This window comes from Gossypium hirsutum, chromosome A01 (genome assembly GCF_007990345.1).
Source record: "Gossypium hirsutum isolate 1008001.06 chromosome A01, Gossypium_hirsutum_v2.1, whole genome shotgun sequence".
Classification (NCBI taxonomy): domain Eukaryota; kingdom Viridiplantae; phylum Streptophyta; class Magnoliopsida; order Malvales; family Malvaceae; genus Gossypium; species Gossypium hirsutum.
This window is the reverse complement of record NC_053424.1, coordinates 2535060-2553000: the sequence shown is the minus strand read 5'-3', so window position 1 is coordinate 2553000 and position 17941 is coordinate 2535060. Positions and strand designations below refer to the sequence as shown.

The following is a 17941-nucleotide window of genomic DNA, read 5'->3' as shown; positions in this document are numbered from 1 at the left end:
TAAAACAAATCATTTTAGCTTTTCATTTAAATTTTTTATTCTTTTAACCGTTAAACTAGTGTTTTTTTTGTCAAAATACTCCGAAATAGATGTTAGATCAGTAACTAATTGAATTTTTAAAAAATTCTGCAAGTTATAAAATATTATTATAATTTTTATTATTAAATAAAATTTTATAATTTTTAATAATTTTTATTATTTTTAAAAAAGTGATTGATTGTTTATATGACATATATATGAATTGTTAGGTGAATGCTAATTTTATGTCAACAAAGTTAACAGAGGTTATTTTTTTATTCATTTTGAGGTGATTTGATAAATAACGCAAATTCAAATAATAAAAGAGGCAAAAAAAAATAAATAGAGGGTTAAAATGATTTTTATGTAAAGGTGGAGGACTAGATGAGTCATTATGTCAAGTTCAATTACGCCATGTTTGATTTGACAAAATAGTCGTTCTTTTTATTTTTTTTGGTGATTTGACAAATAATGCAAGTTCAAATGATGAAGGAGGTAAAAAATTAAATATAGGGTTAAAATGATTTTTATGTAAAGGTAGAGGACTAAATGAGTAATTATACCAAATTAATTTACGCCATGTGGTTCGATGGAATGGCCATTCCATTCTATCTTTATTTCACGCGCTACAATGAAGCAACTATTTGGTTCATTAAATTCTTTAAACGTCGAATGATTGATTCCTACCCTGTTATTCAAAATCGTTGAATAGCCTTTCGTAAAGGGGATGCTGAATGGCTATTTCAGCCTCTTTCCTGAACAACTTCATTTTCTTCCTCTTAAAATACCATTTTTCAAGCCTTGAAATGAAATAAATATAAATTTAAAAAAATAAAAACTTGAAATCATTCCACACAACAAAAATGTAAAATTGCAAAAATAAAAAGAGAATGAAAGCAATGAGAATGATATTATAATTCAAGCCATTCAAAGAAAATTGCATGATGATTGGACTGATTTTGGGTTTTTTTTCTTTTTAGTGATAAAAAAAGCATCGGTTTTAGGTTTTGATACTTGATTTGAAGTTAGAGAAGCAGATGATATCTTTAAAATTTACCAGAACTAATTTTTTTAACACATCAATCCTAAATAGTTAAAATAATAAATATACACATTTGCAATTTGATCCATTTGTTTTATATATATTCCAAGTTATATATGAATTGTCATTTAATGCTCAATCCATTGGCGAGACTGAAAAAAAAGATCTGACTGATGTGATATTGATATTTTAAGAATTTGATTAAAATATTTTGAAGATTATGAACCAATTTAAAATACATGTCATCGTTCAAGGACGTTTAGTGAAATTAATCCTATATATTGCTTACTGGAGCATAAAACAAGTTGGGCTTAAAGCCTTTCTCACTGAACAAGAAAATACCCAATTGGTTTTTGGAGGTTTCACCGGGCACTGGGCTTCAGTTCACTCATTTTCCGCCGGGAAGAATTCAGATTTTATCTTTAGGGCACGTCAAGAGGTTAGTGAGTGAGATTCGTGAGCTCCAGTTCCTATGTTTTATTTCATAATTAGAACTAGTTTTGCTCATGGGAGGCAAACCATTGCAGCTTCTCAAAATTCCAATCTTTTAATCTTTAAACAATCAAGTGGTCTTAGATTTTTCTCCAATAGCTCAAATGGATACTCATTTGCAGCTTCATACCTTATAAACAAATGTGGGTTCTCCCCAGAAATGGCTTCTCGGGTTTCACATTATGTTCATTTTGAAAGTCCTGCAAAGCCTGATTCTCTGATTGCTTTCCTGGAAAACCATGGGTTCTCCAATACCCAAATCGTAAATCTCATCAAAAGACAGCCACTGTTGCTTGTTCTTGATGCTGAGAAATCCCTTTCGCCCAAATTAGAGTTTCTTTACTCTATAGGTTTTTCAAGGCCTGAGCTTGCTAAACTCTTGAGTAACTATCCTCGTCTGTTGACATCTAGTTTAGAGAAACAAATTATCCCTTCTTTTGATTTACTTAGGAACTTGTTTCAATCTCATGGTAAGACTATAAAGGCTATAAAACGATATACCGGTGTTCTTGCCTATGATTCTGAGTCGTATTTGTATCCGAATTTGAATGTTTTGAGAGGAATTGGAGTCCCCGAATCGAATATCCTTGCGCTGCTGAACTGTCAGCCTAGATCGCTTTTGTTTAATCCGGTTCGGCTTAAGGAGATTGTGGAGGAAGTCAAAAGAATGGGGATTGATTCTTCGAGGAAGAAGTTTCTTGTTGCGGTTTACGCTTTCAGATCAATGAGTAAATCCACATTAGAGAAGAAGATTGACGTTTATAGGAGATGGGGTTGGTCTGACCAAGAGATTAACGAAGCTTTCCGGAGGTATCCATTGTGTATGACGGTTTCAGAGGATAAGATCATGTTTACAATGGATTTTCTGGTGAACAAAATGGGCTACAGCTCGACTCACATTGCCAAACAACCGAGTTTCTTAACACGGAGCTTAGAGAAGAGGATTATGCCGAGGGCATTGTTTGCTCGAGAATTGATATCACAAGGTTTGGTTAATGAATTTAAATTGTCTGCATTGTTTGACACATCGGAAAAGGTGTTCATTAGGATGCTTGTTGACCGTTTCGTAAACAAAGCACCCGATCTCTTGAAGCTTTACAAAGAAAAAATTAAGATTTCAGAAAAAAAAAAAACATAGAAGTGAGTTAGCATAGGCTGCAGCATTCGTATTTTGTAGGATGTGCTAAGTTGCCCACGGAGACCAAAGGAATTGCTTTTGGCGCGTTAAGATTTGGATTTTTTTCGTGTCATGTTGCCTTGTTTCAGTTCATTACTTTGGTCTGAAACTTCTTGTAGTTGGAATTTGTCAATGGAAGCAGCCATGATTTTGTAGCTGTATTCCTTTCTTCCATTGATGAACCTTAAGCTCGACAATTTGCTTGACTTGCTGTTTATTTAAGTCCCATTGGTTTGAAGTGCAATAGTGTAACGAGTTCCATTTTCAGCCTTACTAGTGTCTTTTGTTTTTTCTGCATGTAAACTGACTCGAATTACTGTCTTTGATGCAAGTCGAAGCCGAAGCTTAGTTTTGCTGGTTCATACAATCACCTTTACGAGATGGCGTCCAATATGAATCAATGAAATACTTTTCATATGGATGACTCTAACTTATGATGTTGGATTGTTAAAATATTTATTGTATATAAAGCTGTGAAATGATTGTTAAAATATTCATTGTATATAGAGTTATGAAATGATGTAAAATCATTTAAGTTTTACATCGATGTAAGTGAATTCTTTTTCGTTATATTTTTTCTATATAAAAATAAATTGATAAATTTATTTCTCTAAAGGTATACAATTGAATTAAAATTAAAATTTCATATATATATATATGAATCACAATCAAAGTTTCGTTGTGTATAAATAATTGCATATTGATGTGGCATTCCACATGTTAATGTCAGCAATTAATAAAAATATTTTAAAAATTTTGCAAGCTATAGAATAATATTATAGTTTTTATTATTAAATATTTGTCATAATTTTTCTAATATTTTTTAATATTTTTTAAAAAGTAATTAATTGTTAATTTGACATACACGTGTACTATTACGTGGATGTCAATGTCACGTCAGCAAAATTGTTTGTGATAAAAGAGACGAAAAATTAAATAAAATACTAAAATGTTCTTTTATATAAAGTCGGAGGGAAAAATGAATTATTATGCCAAATTCATTTATAGTTTTGACACTTATCCTTATTTTTGGGTACTGTTTAGATTATATGTAGGGTTAATTCCATCATAGACCCTCAAATTATCATCTAGATTTTAGTTGGTCCTTAGGCTTAAAATGCTAGTTTGGATTAGACGCAGAGTTTGTTTTTTTAAAACATGTGTGTAGGAATCATGTAAACAGTTTAAATCTACAGTGTTAAAAAAGTCACTATCACTAAAATTTAGGAGGGTTATTTTTTCAATATGTCAGATTCAAACAGTTATTGTGACAAGTATACACGTATTTGTAATTTGACTTGTGTGTTTTATATATCCTCCACGTTAAATTTGAGTTAGCATTTAACGCTCAATTTAATGATGACACTAACAAATGGAATTTTTTCATTTGATACCGATACTTTAAGGGCTCAATTAAAATATTTTAAAGCTAATGGACCCAATTAAAAGTATGGGCAATGATTTAGGGACGTATGATGAAATTAACCCTCTGTATACAACATATATTACTTAATGGAGCATAAAGCAAGTTGGGCTTAAAGCCTTTCACATTGAACCACCCGAGCAAGGTCGCCCCCGCCTAACTACCCATTTCGCCCCCGGGGGGGGTGTGGGGAGGGGTTTGGGGTTTAAATGTTTTACCGGCGCTGGCACAGAGCTTCAGTTCACTCATTTTCCGCTAGAAAATCCGATTCTATCTTTAGGGCAAATCAAGAGGTTAGTGAGTGAGCTCTTATTCCTATGTTTTATTTCATCTTTAGAACTAGTTTTCTTCATGGGAAGCAAACCATTGCAGCCTCTCAAAGTTCCAATCTTTTCATCTTTAAACGATCAATTGGTCTTAGATTATTCTCCAATAGCTCAAATGGACACTCATTTACGGTTTTATACCTTTTGAGCAAGTGTGGGTTCTCCCCAGAATTGGCTTCTCGGGTTTCAAATTTTGTTCATTTTGAAACCCCTGAAAAGCCTGATTCTCTGATTGTTTTCCTGGAAAATCATGGGTTTTCACAAACCCAAATCGCAAATCTCATCAAAAGACAGCCTACTTTGCTTCTTTCTGATACTGAGAAAACCCTTTTGCCCAAATTGGAGTTTCTTTACTCTATAGGTTTTTCAAGGCCTGAGCTTGCCAAACTCTTGAGTAGCTACCCTCTTCTACTGAAATCTAGTTTAAAGAAACAAATTATCCCTTCATTTAATTTACTCAGGAACTTGTTTCAATCTCATGATAAGACTGTCAAGGCTATAAAACGATATACTGGTATTCTTGTCTATGATTCCGAGTCGTATTTGTGTCCGAATATGAATAAAAGAGGAATTGGAGTCCCCGAATCAAATATCCTTATGCTGCTTAACTGTCAGCCTAGAGCGCTTTTGTTTAATCCGGTTCGGCTTAAGGAGATTGTGGAGGAAATCAAAAGAATGGGGATTGATTCTTCGACGAAGAAGCTTCTCATTGCGGTTCGTGCTTTGAGATCAATGACCAAATCCACATTAGAGAAGAAGATTGATGTTTATAGGCGATGGGGTTGGTCTGACCAATAGATTAACGAAGCTTTCAGGAGGTATCCGTTGTGTATGACGGTTTTGGAGGATAAGATCGTGGCTACAATGGATTTTCTGGTGAACAAAATGGGCTACAGTTCGACTCTCATTGCCAAACAACCGAGTTTCTTAACACGGAGTTTAGAGAAGAGGATTATGCCGAGGGCATTGTTCGCTCGAGAATTGATATCGCAAGGTTTGGTTAATGAAATTAAATTGTCTGTATTGTTTGACAATTCGGAAAAGGTGTTCATTAGGATGTGTATTGACCGCTTCGCAAACAAAGCACCCGAGCTCTTGAAGCTTTACAAAGAAAAACTTCAGATTTCAGAAAAAAAAAATTAGAAAGTGAGTTAGCATAGGCTGCAGCATTAGTATTTTGTAGGATGTGCTAAGTTGCCCATGATGACCAAAGCAATTGCTTTTGGCGCGTTAAGATTTGGATTTTTTTTGGTGTCATGTTGCCTTGTTTCAGTTCATTACTTTGGTCTGAAACTTCTTGTTATGTTTTTATAGCTGTATACCTTTCCTCCATTGATGAAGCTTAAGCTCAACAATTTGCTTGACTTGCTGTTTATTTAAGTCCCATTGGTTTGAAGTGCAACAGTGTAATGAGTTTCATTTGCAGCCTTATTAGCGTCTTTTATTTGTTCTGCATCTACACGGTCTCGAATTAGTGTCTTTGATGCAAGTTGAACCTGGAGTTTAGCTTTACTGGTTCATACAGTGACCTTTACGAGATGACGTCCAATATAAATCAATAAAATACTTTTCATATTGATGAATCAACTATCAATTGAATAAAAAGTTACGAAATAGTGTAAAATTATTTAAGTTTTACATTGGTGCAAGTGGATTTTTCTCCCGTATATTTATTCGATGTAAAAAATAGTTTAGTGTATTTATTTTTTTAAATTTATACAATTGAATTAAAAATAAAGTTTCATGTATATATATATAAATCAAAGTCAAAGTTTCATTGTATATAAATAATTGCATATTGGAGCCAGTTGAGTCTTAATTCGATTGATATAACCATTGTTATCAATGCAATAGGCTGTCTGTTCGAGTGTGTTGAAATACATTATTTTTCTATTTATGGGTTGGGGATAGATTATGAATAGTTCTAGGCATTTTGTTAAAAAATATTATATATAAAAAAATACATATTAGGTAAAAGTTTATTAATATAATAACTTATTTGGTCCTCTAACTTTATAAAAAAATCATTTTTAAAATTTTTTACTCTTTAACCCTTAAATTAGCTTCTTCTTTTTTTTTGTTAAAACACTCCGAAATAGATGGGAAAATTAATTAAATTTTTTTAAAAAATTATGCAAATTATAGAATATTATTATTTTTATTAAATAAATTGTTATACTTTTTAATAATTTATTATTTAAAAAAAGTAATTAATTGTTAATATGACATACACATATTTTTTAACAAAGATTAGCTTTTTCATCTATTTTGGGGTGATTTGACAAACAACGCAAGTTCAAGTGATAAATGAGGTGAAAAAATTAAATGAAGAGTTAAAATGATTTTTATGTAAATGTGGATTACCAAATCAGTCATTATGTCAAGTTCATTTATAGTTTTGAGATTTATTCCTATTTTTCACAACAGTAGGATAATGTTTAGATTATATGTAGGGTTGCAATTTAGATCTAACGTGTTAAAAAAAATCACGATCACTGAAACTTAGAAGGGCTATTTCTTCAACATGTCAGATCTAAACAGTTGTTGCGACAAGTATACACATATTTATAATTTAACTCGTGTGTATATATATGTGTAAAATTTGAGTTAGCATTTAACTCTCAATTTATTGATCACACTAACAAAAGGAAATGTTTGATTCAATAATGATACATTAAGGGTTCAATTAAAATGTTTTAAAGCTAATGGACCCAATTAAAAGTATGGGCCATGATTTGGGAACGTATAATGAAATTAACCCTCTAGATACAACATATATTACTTAATGGAGCATAAATCAAGTTGGGCTTAAATCCTTTGTCATTGAACCGCTCGAACAGGGTCCCCCCGCCTCCATACAGGAAAATACCCATTTCGTGGGGGGTTTTAGATGTTTTACGGGCGCCGGCACCGAGCTTCAGTTCACTCATTTTCCGCTGGAAAAAAAATCTGTTTTCATCTTTAGGGCACGTCAAGAGGTTAGTGAGTGAGATTCTTGAGCTCCAATTCCTATGTTTTATTTCACCATTAGAACTGGTTTTGTTCATGGGAGGCAAACCATTGCAGCCTCTCAAAGTTCCAATCTTTTAATCTTTAAACAATCAAGTGGTCTTAGATTTTTCTCCAATAGCTCAAATGCACACTCATTTGCGGCTTCATACCTTATAAACAGATGTGGGTTCTCCCCAGAAATGGCTTCTCGGGCTTCAAATTATGTTCATTTTAAAACCCCTGAAAAGCCTGATTCTCTGATTACTTTCCTGGAAAATCATGGGTTCTCGAATACCCAAATCCTAATTCTCATCAAAAGACAGCCAATGTTGCTTGTTGTTGATGCTGAGAAAACCCTTTCGCCCAAATTAGAGTTTCTTTACTCTATAGGTTTTTCAAGGCCTGAGCTTGCTAAACTCTTGAGTAACTATCCTCGTCTGTTGATATCTAGTTTAGAGAAACAAATCATCCCCTCATTTAATTTACTCAGGAACTTGTTTCAATCTCATGATAAGACTATCAAGGCTATAAAACGATATACTGGTATTCTTGTCTATGATTCCGAGTCGTATTTGTATCCGAATATGAATGTTTTGAGAGGAGTTGGAGTCCCTGAATCGAATATCCTTATGCTGCTTAACTGTCAGCCTAGAGCGCTTTTGTTTAAACCGGTTCGGCTTAAGGAGATTGTGGAGGAAGTCAAAGGAATGGGGATTGATTCTTCAACGACGAAGTTTATTGCTGCGGTTATTGCTTTGACATCAATGAGCAAATCCACACTAGAGAAGAAATTTGATGTATATAGGAGATGGGGTTGGTCGGACCAAGAGATTCGTGAAGCTTTTCAAAGGTATCCGTCGTGTGTTACTGCTTCAGAGGATAAGATCATGGCTATAATGGACTTTCTCGTGAACAAAATGGGCTATCATTCGAATCTCGTTGCTAAACAACCGAGTATTTTCAGTCAAAGCTTAGAGAAGAGGATTGTCCCAAGGGCTTTATTTGCTCGAGAATTGTTATCACTAGGTTTGGTTAGTAACTTAACATTGTCTGCATTGTTCGACACATCGGAGAAGGTGTTTGTGAACCGTTTTGTAAACATAGCACCCGAGCTCTTGATACTATACGAAGAAAAAAAAAAAGTCACTATAGGCTGCAGCATTAGTATTTTGTTGGATGTATTAAATTGCAGATTAGGACCAAAGGAATTACTTTTGGCGCATTAAGCTTTGGATATTTTTCATGTTCGTGTTGTCTGGTTTTAGTTCATTAATCTTGATCTTCAACTTGTTGTAGTTTGAATATGTTAATGGAACCAGCCATTCTCTTTTAGCTGTATTGTTTTCTTCCATTGATGAGAACATTTTGCTTGCTTTGTTGTTTATTTAAGTCTCATTAGTTTGAAATGCAGTAGTGTAATGAGTTTTGTGAAATGAGTTTCAGTTGCAGCCTTGATCGAGGGGCTTAATTGAATTTTTTTATTAAAAGTAAAGACTTAATTGAATGCAATGCAAACAATAGAGGGCTTTAATTGATTTTTTAAAAATTTTAAAAAGCTTTTTAGAAGTAAAAAAAAGAAAGAATGGAAGGCATAAAAAATTGTTTTGGGCCAGCCACCAAACAAGCATGAGAATGAGAAGATTCAATTTTTATATGGGTAAAAGTACAACGGATTGCATATTGTTTTTTTTTTCTAAACAATGGTTCTCTTAGGATAGATCAAAAAGTAATTTAGTTTTTTATTAAAATTTTTATCTATTTTTATTATTAAAAATTTGTAATTGTATATCAGCACGAGGTATATGTGAAATGTTATGTATCATTATCTGGTTATTCTGTTGGCTGCACCTATTTTTAACAATACAAATAGATAAATTTTTAAATAAAAAAATAAATTTACTCTTTAAACTAACTTATAAAAATTAAATTATCTATTTTTTAAATATAAGGAGCAAAATAAAATGTTACTCCTAATACGTGTGTGTTTTTTTATATGTAAAAACAAGTTTTAAAGCCTTTGACACTGAACAAGAAAATACTCATTTAGCTAAAAAAATAAAGGTCTAAATGACAAAAAATGTAAATGTTAAAAGCTAAATTTTACATTATGACTTGAAATTTGATGTCCAATCTAATGACGAAACTGATAAAAGAGTTTATTGATCTAATACTAATATTTTAAAGATTCAATCTTAATGATTTGACGTTTTTGGACCAAATTAAAATAAGAGCCATAGTTTGGGGATCTCAAATGGATTTAACCCGATTTGTAATATATATTAATTATTAGATTATAAAACAAGTTGGGCTTGAACAATCTAAGCAGAGCCAGTGCCCCCAGTAGGGTTAAGAATAAAACCATTGGAGGGTTTTGGAGGTTTAACCGGCGCTGGCGGTGGGCTTCAATTCTCATATTCCTTGCCGGAAAGGTCAGATTCTGTCTTTGGGGTCTCATAAAAGAGGTTAGTGAGTGCGACTTTTGAGTTCCAATTCCCATGTTTTATTCCATCTTTAGAACTAGTCTTCTTCATGGGAGGCAAGCCATGGCTTCCTCTCAAAGTTTCAATCTTTCAATCATTAAAATATCAAGTACTCTTAGATTCTTCTCCATTAGCTCAAATGAACACTCCTTTACAGTTTCATACCTTATAAACAAATGTGGGTTCTCCCCAGAATCGGCTTCACGGACTTCAAATTATGTTCATTTTGAAACCCCTGAAAAGCCCGATTCTCTGATTATTTTCCTGGAAAATCACGGGTTTTCGAAGACCCAAATAAAAAATCTCATCAAAAGACAACCAAAATTGCTTCATTCTGATACTGAGAAAACCCTTTTGCCCAAATTAGAGTTTCTTTACTCCATAGGTTTTTCAAGGCCTGAGCTTGCTAAGCTCTTGAGTGATTATCCTACATTGTTGAGAGCTAGTTTAGAGAAACGAATTATCCCTTCATTTAATTTACTTAGGAACTTGTTTCAATCTGATGATAAGGCTGTTAAGTCTATAAAACGATTTGCTGGTATTCTTGTATCCGATTTCGAAAAGAATTTGCTTCCGAATATGAATATTTTGAGAGGAATTGGAGTCCCCGAAACGAATATTCTTTTGCAGCTTCATCGTAAGCCTAGAACACTTATGTTTAATCCGGTTCGACTTGAGGAGATTGTTGAGGAGGTCAAAAGAATGGGGATCGATACTTCGAGGAAGAAGTTTCTCGATGTGGTTTTCGCTATGAAATCAATGACCAAATCCACATTAGATAAGAAGATTGATGTTTATAAGAGATGGGGTTGGTCTGACCAAGAGATTCACGAAGCTTTCCGAAGGTATCCGTTGTGTATGACGGTTTCGGAAGATAAGATCATGGCTATAATGGATTTTCTGGTGAACAAAATGGGCTACAGTTCGACTCTCGTTGCCAAACAATCGAGTGTTTTATCACGGAGTTTAGAGAAGAGGATTGTCCCGAGGGCTTTGTTTGCTCGAGAATTGTCATCAAAAGGTTTGGTTAATGACTTTAAATTGTCTGTATTGTTTGACACATCGGAGAAGACGTTCATCAGGATGTTTGGTGACTGTTTCGTAAAGAAAGCACCCGAGCTCTTAAAGCTATACAAAGAAAATGTTGAGAAGTGAGTTAATGTAGACTGCAGCGTTAGCCTTTTTATTGCCGTGCCGCCTGGATTTTGGTTCATTCTTTTGATCTGAAGCTTGTTGTAGTTGTTGTAGTTGTATTATTTTCTTCCATTAATGAAACCTTAAGCTCAACATGTTTGCTGTTTAATTAAGTCTTGTTGGTTTGAAGTGCATCTAAATAGGTCTCGGATTAGCGTCTTTGATATGCAGCATAACCCGAAGTTTATCTTGGTTTGGTAATACAGTCAGCCTTACGAGATGGCATTTGGTAAGTTCGGGGCTCGAATTTTAGTGTTTGTAGTCGCGTAATGAGTTTCGTTTTACAGCTTTGTTAATCTTCATTTCTCTAAATGCAAGTGTGAAACGAGTTTCATTTGCAACCTTGTTAGTCCCCTTTCGGTTTCGTATTGTTTAGCTCAATTGATTCATACAATTACTCTGAATCTCAACATTTGGGGATTTAATGTCGAAAGTGTTGCCTTTATATTCATTTAAAATTTAACACAGTCGTATATTCACACCATTAGCATTTTTCGTGTTGTTTTAATCGTATTATATTTGATACTATCAGGTCTAATCGAATTTTGGTTTTAAACAGGGTTAAATCACTTTTTAAGGTCTCTACTTGGCAATTATTCTCACATTGGGTTTGGATTTTCTTTTTGTCTAAGCTAGATTCTGAATTTGGTAACCGCGTTCACCTTAGGGCTTGAATTTTTTTTGTTCAAGTTAGTCTATGATATTATTTTGAAAAGTTTAAAGTTCAGGTTTCGATGTAAGAACAATCGTAAAGTTTAGTTCCTTAATATGAAAACAATTTTCAAGGAGAAGGAGAAGGAGAAGGAGAAGGAGAAGGAGAAGGAGAAGGAGGAGGAAGAGGAGGAGGCAAAGTCATTAAAAATGTCTTCTTTGAGTCAGCCACCAAACAAAGGATAAGATGATGTTTGATGAGAGGCATGCACAGCTTTGGTTCATCAATGATTTTTAATAAATTAATAATAAATAAATAAAAATTAAATAAAAGAAAATATTTGGGTACACTTTTATCTAACATGAATAATTTAAAATTTATATATATTTTTATATAAATTTAAATAAGATTATAAGATTTCAATTTTATATTAGATTTTAACCATTTTAAAATAAAGAAAAAAAATGTAGAATTTTTAGTAGACAATGAGACATGTGATCTTACAATTTTTCATTTTGTCTGCCATAGGTAATATTTTGTCATAATTGTAGCAACAAAATAAACATTTTTTAAAACAAATTAAGGATTGTGTTGTGTTATTCCACAGCAAAAATCAAAGTAAAATTTATTTCTAAAATTAGTATTTTTTTAATCACAAAAGCGATTACAATAAAAAAGAAGAAGAAGATAAAACAGCACCAAAATTATTCGGATCTTCCATCAGTAAATTCAGCATTGAAATTGGGGTCATATCAAATATTTGCATCCTACTGATACCAACAATCAAGACTTCGATCATGTGATCTACTACTCTGTTATAAAATTGAGGGATGTGTTGGACATGCATCTTCCAATAAATAAGGTGTCATTTTGACATTATAAGTTGTGATTTTGGTATGATTATTACTGTAAATTCAATGGTAATTAATATAAAGTAAAACTTAAAAAAAAAACCAAAAATCCTAAATTTTAAAAATATATATTTATTATTCGAGTTTAAGGATATTAAAATTAAATTAATCGAGTTAATATAAATAAGTTGGTTTAATCAGTTTAATTAGTTCGGTTATAATTGACATCAGTTAATAAAATCGATTTAAATATCAATCTGATCGGTAGCCAATTTTATTCAATTGATAACCAAACTGGGAACAAAGGTAAATACCTTTTCGACAAAAAAAAAATTAGAAGTTAAAGTATTGTTTAGGTTTTTGTATTTTTTGTAAAATTGAAATTTAGTCTTTCTATTTTTATTTTTAGAAATTTCGTTCGTTTACTTTTTAGCTTTCGAAATTCAAGTTCATTACAATGCCATTTTTTTGTTTACATAGCTACCAAGTGAGTTGTTTATTTATTTATTTTGACTTAAACTTTAAAATATGCAAAGCAAAGATATTAACATTTTAAATTTATGAAGAGTACAGATACTTATAACGTATTTTAACCCAAAATAAAAAGGAAAATAAAAAGCAAATGATTGAAGGAATGAGTGGTGGCTGATCTAGCAACCAGCCACAAGAGAAAAGACAACTTTTCCTCTATAAAGGGATTTAATGCATTAACTCGAAAGGACATTATTAAGTGTTATTCGTTTGAAACCTATTTGTTTATGCAGTATATATACACGTATGTTTATAATTTGATCCATTTGTTTTAATTATGCTTCACATAGATTTATACCGACATATAATGCCTGAGCTAATAGCTAGACAAATAGAAAGACTTAATTGATATTAAACTAATAGTTTGATGACTCAATTAGAACATTTACAATTTAAGGGATCAATTTAAAATCTAGAATATAGTTTGAGGACTTACAATAGAATTAACTCTTTTCTCAATTTTTAATGAAGAAAAACACCACTCTTTTTTTGCCACGTCAACCACCAACTTTCCATTAATATCTTTTTTCTAACCTTTTCGCCTTAGGTTCTTTAAGCCCCATAGTATCATTAATTAATTCAAATAAATCCAAGTATTTTATTACCTTTTATGACTATTTTAACCTTATCCCGACAGTGAAAATCGCCACGTAATGAGGACATATTTGTCATTTAGAACCAATACATTTCATAAAAATATAAATAATCAATTAATTAAAATTATTTTAATTTTATTATTTACCCATTCTATTTGGCGCGTATATAAACAACCGACGCATTAAGAAAAAAGAGAAAAAAAAAGCAGAGAGAGAAAATGAAAGAAAGTGAGAGAAAGTGAAAGAAAATTTAGACAAAAAACCAAACTGAACCCAGAAAAAACAGCAGACAAAACAGTGTGTGTGTGTGTGTGTTTTTCTGGTTCAGTGTAAGAAAGAAAGACAAGAGACATAGAGAGAATTTCTGGGTTTTTTTGTGTCCTTTTTTTTTTGTTCTTCGTTTTCCATCTAGAAAAAGAGATATATTTAGCCATTTGATCGGATTACAGTTAGGGTTTACTTGGGGGTTGTTGTTTGTACGTTAAATGGAGCGGGACCCAGAATCCGATCCGCAACCGGAATGGAATACTCAGGGACCCGAAACGGGACTCGAAGGTTTTTTTTTTCGGATTTGGGTTTTTTTTCCGGATTCATATGTTCATTATTTGTTTTTGTAATGTGGGATTTGATATGGGTTTTTTATTTGAGATGTAGAACCGGTTTGTCGATTGGGATTAGAAGGTGGGTCGGAATCATACCCGGAACGACCCGATGAAGCTGATTGTATTTACTATTTGAGGACTGGGTTTTGTGGCTATGGTTCTAAGTGCCGATTCAATCATCCTCGTGACCGTGCTGGGGTAAAAAAATAGATAATTTGATCGAATCATTCTATTTTTTATAATTTCTTTTATCTGTTTCTATTGGTTTTTTTGTTTGATCATGGTCTTTGGAGTGATGGGATTTAAAATATTAGGGCAAAAATGCAAAGTTTTCTTTTCTATTACTGCAATGGTGTAATTGGAAATCTATATTTGGTATAACTTTGATGCTTATTTGTTTTGATTGATGAAAGAAATTCGATGATGATGATTGCTTTAGGTTATGGGAGCTGGAAGAGGTGGTGTTGGAGAGTATCCGGAGAGAGCGGGCCAGCCGGTTTGTCAGGTACCTTTTTTTGTTATGTTATGTAAGCCAAAACAGTACAATGTCGATTATTGTTCATTGCTTAAATTCTTGGATAATTTTTGTCTTGTTTTTACTATTTAGTGGCTTTCGTTTTTTATTGATTTGCAGTATTATATGAGGACGGGAGCATGCAAATTTGGTGCTTCTTGTAAGTACCATCATCCCAAGCAAGGAGGTGGTTCTGTTAGCTCTGTGCCACTAAATTATTACGGATATCCATTACGTCCGGTTTGTATCACTCAACATGAATTTTTAGATACGCTATTGTTAAGTTTGTGTAATAATCGAGCAATCTGTAGAACAGGGTGAAAAGGAGTGTTCTTATTATGTGAAGACGGGACAGTGTAAATTTGGTACAACATGTAAATTCCATCATCCTGCACCACCGGCTATGCAAGTTCCGGCACCAGCTCCAGCTCCACAAGTTGCACCTGCACCTACACCAATGCCCGCTCCAACCATGTATTCGACGGTGCAATCACCATCTGGCCCTTCCTCTCAACAATACGGAGTTGTAATGGCTAGGCCTCCCTTAATGCCAGGCTCGTATGTGCAAGGCCCTTACGGTCCTTTGTTGCTTTCTCAAGGTGTTCCGAGTTGGAATCCATATCCGGTGGGTGAATATAACTTTATTTAGTTCCCTCAATGTTTGAATATACTATTAATTTTTTACATTTCCGGTTGTTAATGCTGCTTGGTGTAGGGACCTGTCGGTTATGGTACTCAACCGACTGTTCCGTCAAGCTCAACTTTTGGGGCAACACCATTGTCTCCTTCTGCAACTGCCTATACCGGCTCTCATCAATTTGTACCATCTAGTTTCGAGCCTTCAAGTAATATTCAGGAGGAGGTGTCATTTCCGGAGAGACCTGGGCAACCGGAATGTCAGTATTATATGAAGACCGGTCGTTGTAAATACGGATCCTCCTGTAGATATCATCATCCACCGGAAGTGTTTGCACCAAAAGCAGATGTCATCCTTAGCCCTCTTGGTCTTCCGCTTCGTCCGGTAAGCTTCTTGTAAAATGTCCTACCAATGTGATGGCTTTTACAATAATTGATCATCAAGAACGTACCTCGGGTTTGCATCTCTATTGTTGTTTCATAGATGCATATGCCAACCTTTTGTTGTTTGCATGTTTATGCTTCTATGTGATTAATGATTGTGACACGCGACTTGACGAATCATCATGTTTATTTTAGGAACATAAAGATTGTTCTATTTTGCATACATTTATTAATTTACCATTAAGGGTGTACAAACATTTCCGGGATTGTGATATCTTTCTGAATATCAAAGATCTTCTAACCTAGATTCCGATTCTTGGTAATTTATATATGTTAAATTTTCTAGTTCTTATAAGAATAGCCATAATTGTTCCATCAACTGCACAAGTTGAGTGTCATTAATAAAGTTCGTGATGATGTTTGATGCATTAATTTTTCAATTTCAATGTAAATCTTGGGGATGGATAGGATGAGCAATTATGGTAAGCACTTCAGATGATGGGTTAAGGCTGATAAGTTGTTCGTAATAACACCTGAGTTATATTTTCCTAGTAGTTTTTACCTCAGAATTCGGAACTTGCAAGAGTTAGTAAGCATTGGTATAAACATGGCATAGGTGACTTTTGTTGTGAGGTTAAGTTTCACAATATGCTGAAAATCCATTCCAAGCTAGTCTTCCTTCCGATCATTATTGCGCGTGGTATGCTTATGCTTATGCTGGTCTCCCTTTATTTAGCTTTCTTTCTTGATGTCATTCTAAAACCAAGCTAGTTAATATTCAGACATGCTATCATCACGAACATGAATTTCTGATTATGTTTTTAATTCTCTGGTTTTGTTTGAGTACAATTGCCGTGTGTGACATATATGTGTAATAGGACCTGTTGAGTTTCTTTTATTCTTTTTCTTCATAAGTTGTTGTTTGTGTACTTGTTCGTGTGCTTTTCTATCAGGGTGCGCCCACTTGCACTCACTATACACAACGTGGAATGTGCAAGTTTGGAGCCGCTTGCAGGTTTGATCATCCTATGGGAACATTAAGTTACAGTCCATCTGCATCTTCCCTTGCCGATATGCCTGTTGCACCCTATCCTGTTGGAACTACAATCGGTACTCTAGCTCCATCATCCTCATCGTCGGAATTACGACCCGAACTTCTTTCAGGGTCCAGCAAAGACCCTGCTCCAGCCATAATGTCATCATCAGTGAGCGCTTCAAGTGAGCCGGTCGGTTCCGTTTTCTCTGAAGGTGCACCTGTTCCTCATTCAACCACACAACAATCTAGTTGGAGTTCTGCCCCTTCTACTGGCGGTGGCAGTGACGACGATGAGCCACACACTTCAAGCTAAGACAAAGAAGCAACCGCATCAATCCCCCTTTTTTCGTTCAAGGTCATAAACCAAAACATTATCATTATTATTATTTTTCTTTTTGCAAGTCTTCAAAATAGGAGGATTCATTTCTTTACTATCACAGTTCCGCCGTTCTCTTCCATCTTGAATAAGTCCGTGCCGCCAAACCCGTAAAAACTTCAACCGTAAAACCCTATATACCTTTTCCGAAAAACCCTGCATTTATATTAGGGAGAACCGAGTCAAAACCATCCTAATTTTCGGAGCTCGTAAAAACGAAAACATAGGAATCATAAATTTCCATCACCTTATTTGGCCTAATTTCTTTTACCCGAGTCTAAATGTTTAATACTTTTGTCCAAACCTTTCCGATTGTTTGAGCAGAGTATTTGCTACATCATCGAACTATGCTTGCATTAATACTCTTACTGATGTTTAGTAATTAAGGAATAAAAAACGGATCGATTGAATCGGTTGAATTGAAAAAATAGTGTTAGCTCAGCTCGTTGAATTGAAAACTCGGATTACATACTATTTATTATTAAAGCTTTGATATATCATTTAATATCCGAGTTTCGAGTTTGAAATATTTTTTTATGTGATACTCGTGTTTCCTTTTGGTTAAATATGTTTCCCTTTTATAAGATTACATGCTGATATTTTATAGAATTTTCTCATGT

The 17941-nt window shown here is 33.7% G+C and overlaps 5 protein-coding genes across 5 annotated transcripts; all 5 read left to right on the top strand.

Moving 5' to 3' along the window:
- Window positions 1-1406: 1406 nt before the first annotated feature.
- On the top strand, window positions 1407-3146 carry LOC107936115 (transcription termination factor MTERF15, mitochondrial). The gene has a single exon (XM_016868778.2). The coding sequence runs from the start codon at window positions 1533-1535 to the stop codon at window positions 2688-2690; it is 1158 nt and encodes a 385-aa protein (XP_016724267.2). The 5' UTR covers window positions 1407-1532; the 3' UTR covers window positions 2691-3146.
- A 1323-nt stretch (window positions 3147-4469) lies between these two features.
- Window positions 4470-5276, top strand: LOC121231307 (uncharacterized). The gene has a single exon (XM_041116509.1). It carries the CDS (start codon window positions 4470-4472, stop codon window positions 5274-5276), a length of 807 nt encoding a protein of 268 aa, XP_040972443.1.
- A 1951-nt stretch (window positions 5277-7227) lies between these two features.
- LOC121232285 (transcription termination factor MTERF15, mitochondrial) lies at window positions 7228-8801 on the top strand. Its single transcript, XM_041117982.1, has one exon. The coding sequence runs from the start codon at window positions 7490-7492 to the stop codon at window positions 8693-8695; it is 1206 nt and encodes a 401-aa protein (XP_040973916.1). The 5' UTR covers window positions 7228-7489; the 3' UTR covers window positions 8696-8801.
- Window positions 8802-9796: 995 nt separating this feature from the next.
- LOC121232283 (uncharacterized) lies at window positions 9797-11252 on the top strand. The gene is made up of 2 exons (XM_041117977.1): window positions 9797-9931; window positions 10580-11252. Exon 2 carries the CDS (start codon window positions 10604-10606, stop codon window positions 11102-11104), a length of 501 nt encoding a protein of 166 aa, XP_040973911.1. The 5' UTR covers window positions 9797-9931; window positions 10580-10603; the 3' UTR covers window positions 11105-11252.
- Window positions 11253-13930: 2678 nt separating this feature from the next.
- LOC107936131 (zinc finger CCCH domain-containing protein 34) lies at window positions 13931-17858 on the top strand. Its single transcript, XM_016868800.2, has 7 exons — window positions 13931-14328; window positions 14428-14573; window positions 14815-14880; window positions 15010-15129; window positions 15206-15514; window positions 15605-15910; window positions 16863-17858. The coding sequence occupies exons 1-7, from the start codon at window positions 14259-14261 to the stop codon at window positions 17256-17258; spliced, it is 1413 nt and encodes a 470-aa protein (XP_016724289.2). The 5' UTR covers window positions 13931-14258; the 3' UTR covers window positions 17259-17858.
- Window positions 17859-17941: the final 83 nt, after the last annotated feature.

Excerpts from the sequence above, each read along its gene's own strand:
- LOC121232283 (XM_041117977.1), top strand. The coding sequence starts at position 10,604 with ATGTTTAATCCGGTTCGACTTGAGGAGATTGTTGAGGAGGTCAAAAGA.
- LOC107936115 (XM_016868778.2), top strand. The coding sequence starts at position 1,533 with ATGTTTTATTTCATAATTAGAACTAGTTTTGCTCATGGGAGGCAAACC.
- LOC121232285 (XM_041117982.1), top strand. The coding sequence starts at position 7,490 with ATGTTTTATTTCACCATTAGAACTGGTTTTGTTCATGGGAGGCAAACC.
- LOC121231307 (XM_041116509.1), top strand. The coding sequence starts at position 4,470 with ATGTTTTATTTCATCTTTAGAACTAGTTTTCTTCATGGGAAGCAAACC.
- LOC107936131 (XM_016868800.2), top strand. The coding sequence starts at position 14,259 with ATGGAGCGGGACCCAGAATCCGATCCGCAACCGGAATGGAATACTCAG. Across the intron at positions 14,329-14,427 it reads ACCCGAAACGGGACTCGAAG|AACCGGTTTGTCGATTGGGA; the intron begins GTTTTTTTTTTC and ends TTTGAGATGTAG. Across the intron at positions 15,130-15,205 it reads ACGGATATCCATTACGTCCG|GGTGAAAAGGAGTGTTCTTA; the intron begins GTTTGTATCACT and ends TCTGTAGAACAG.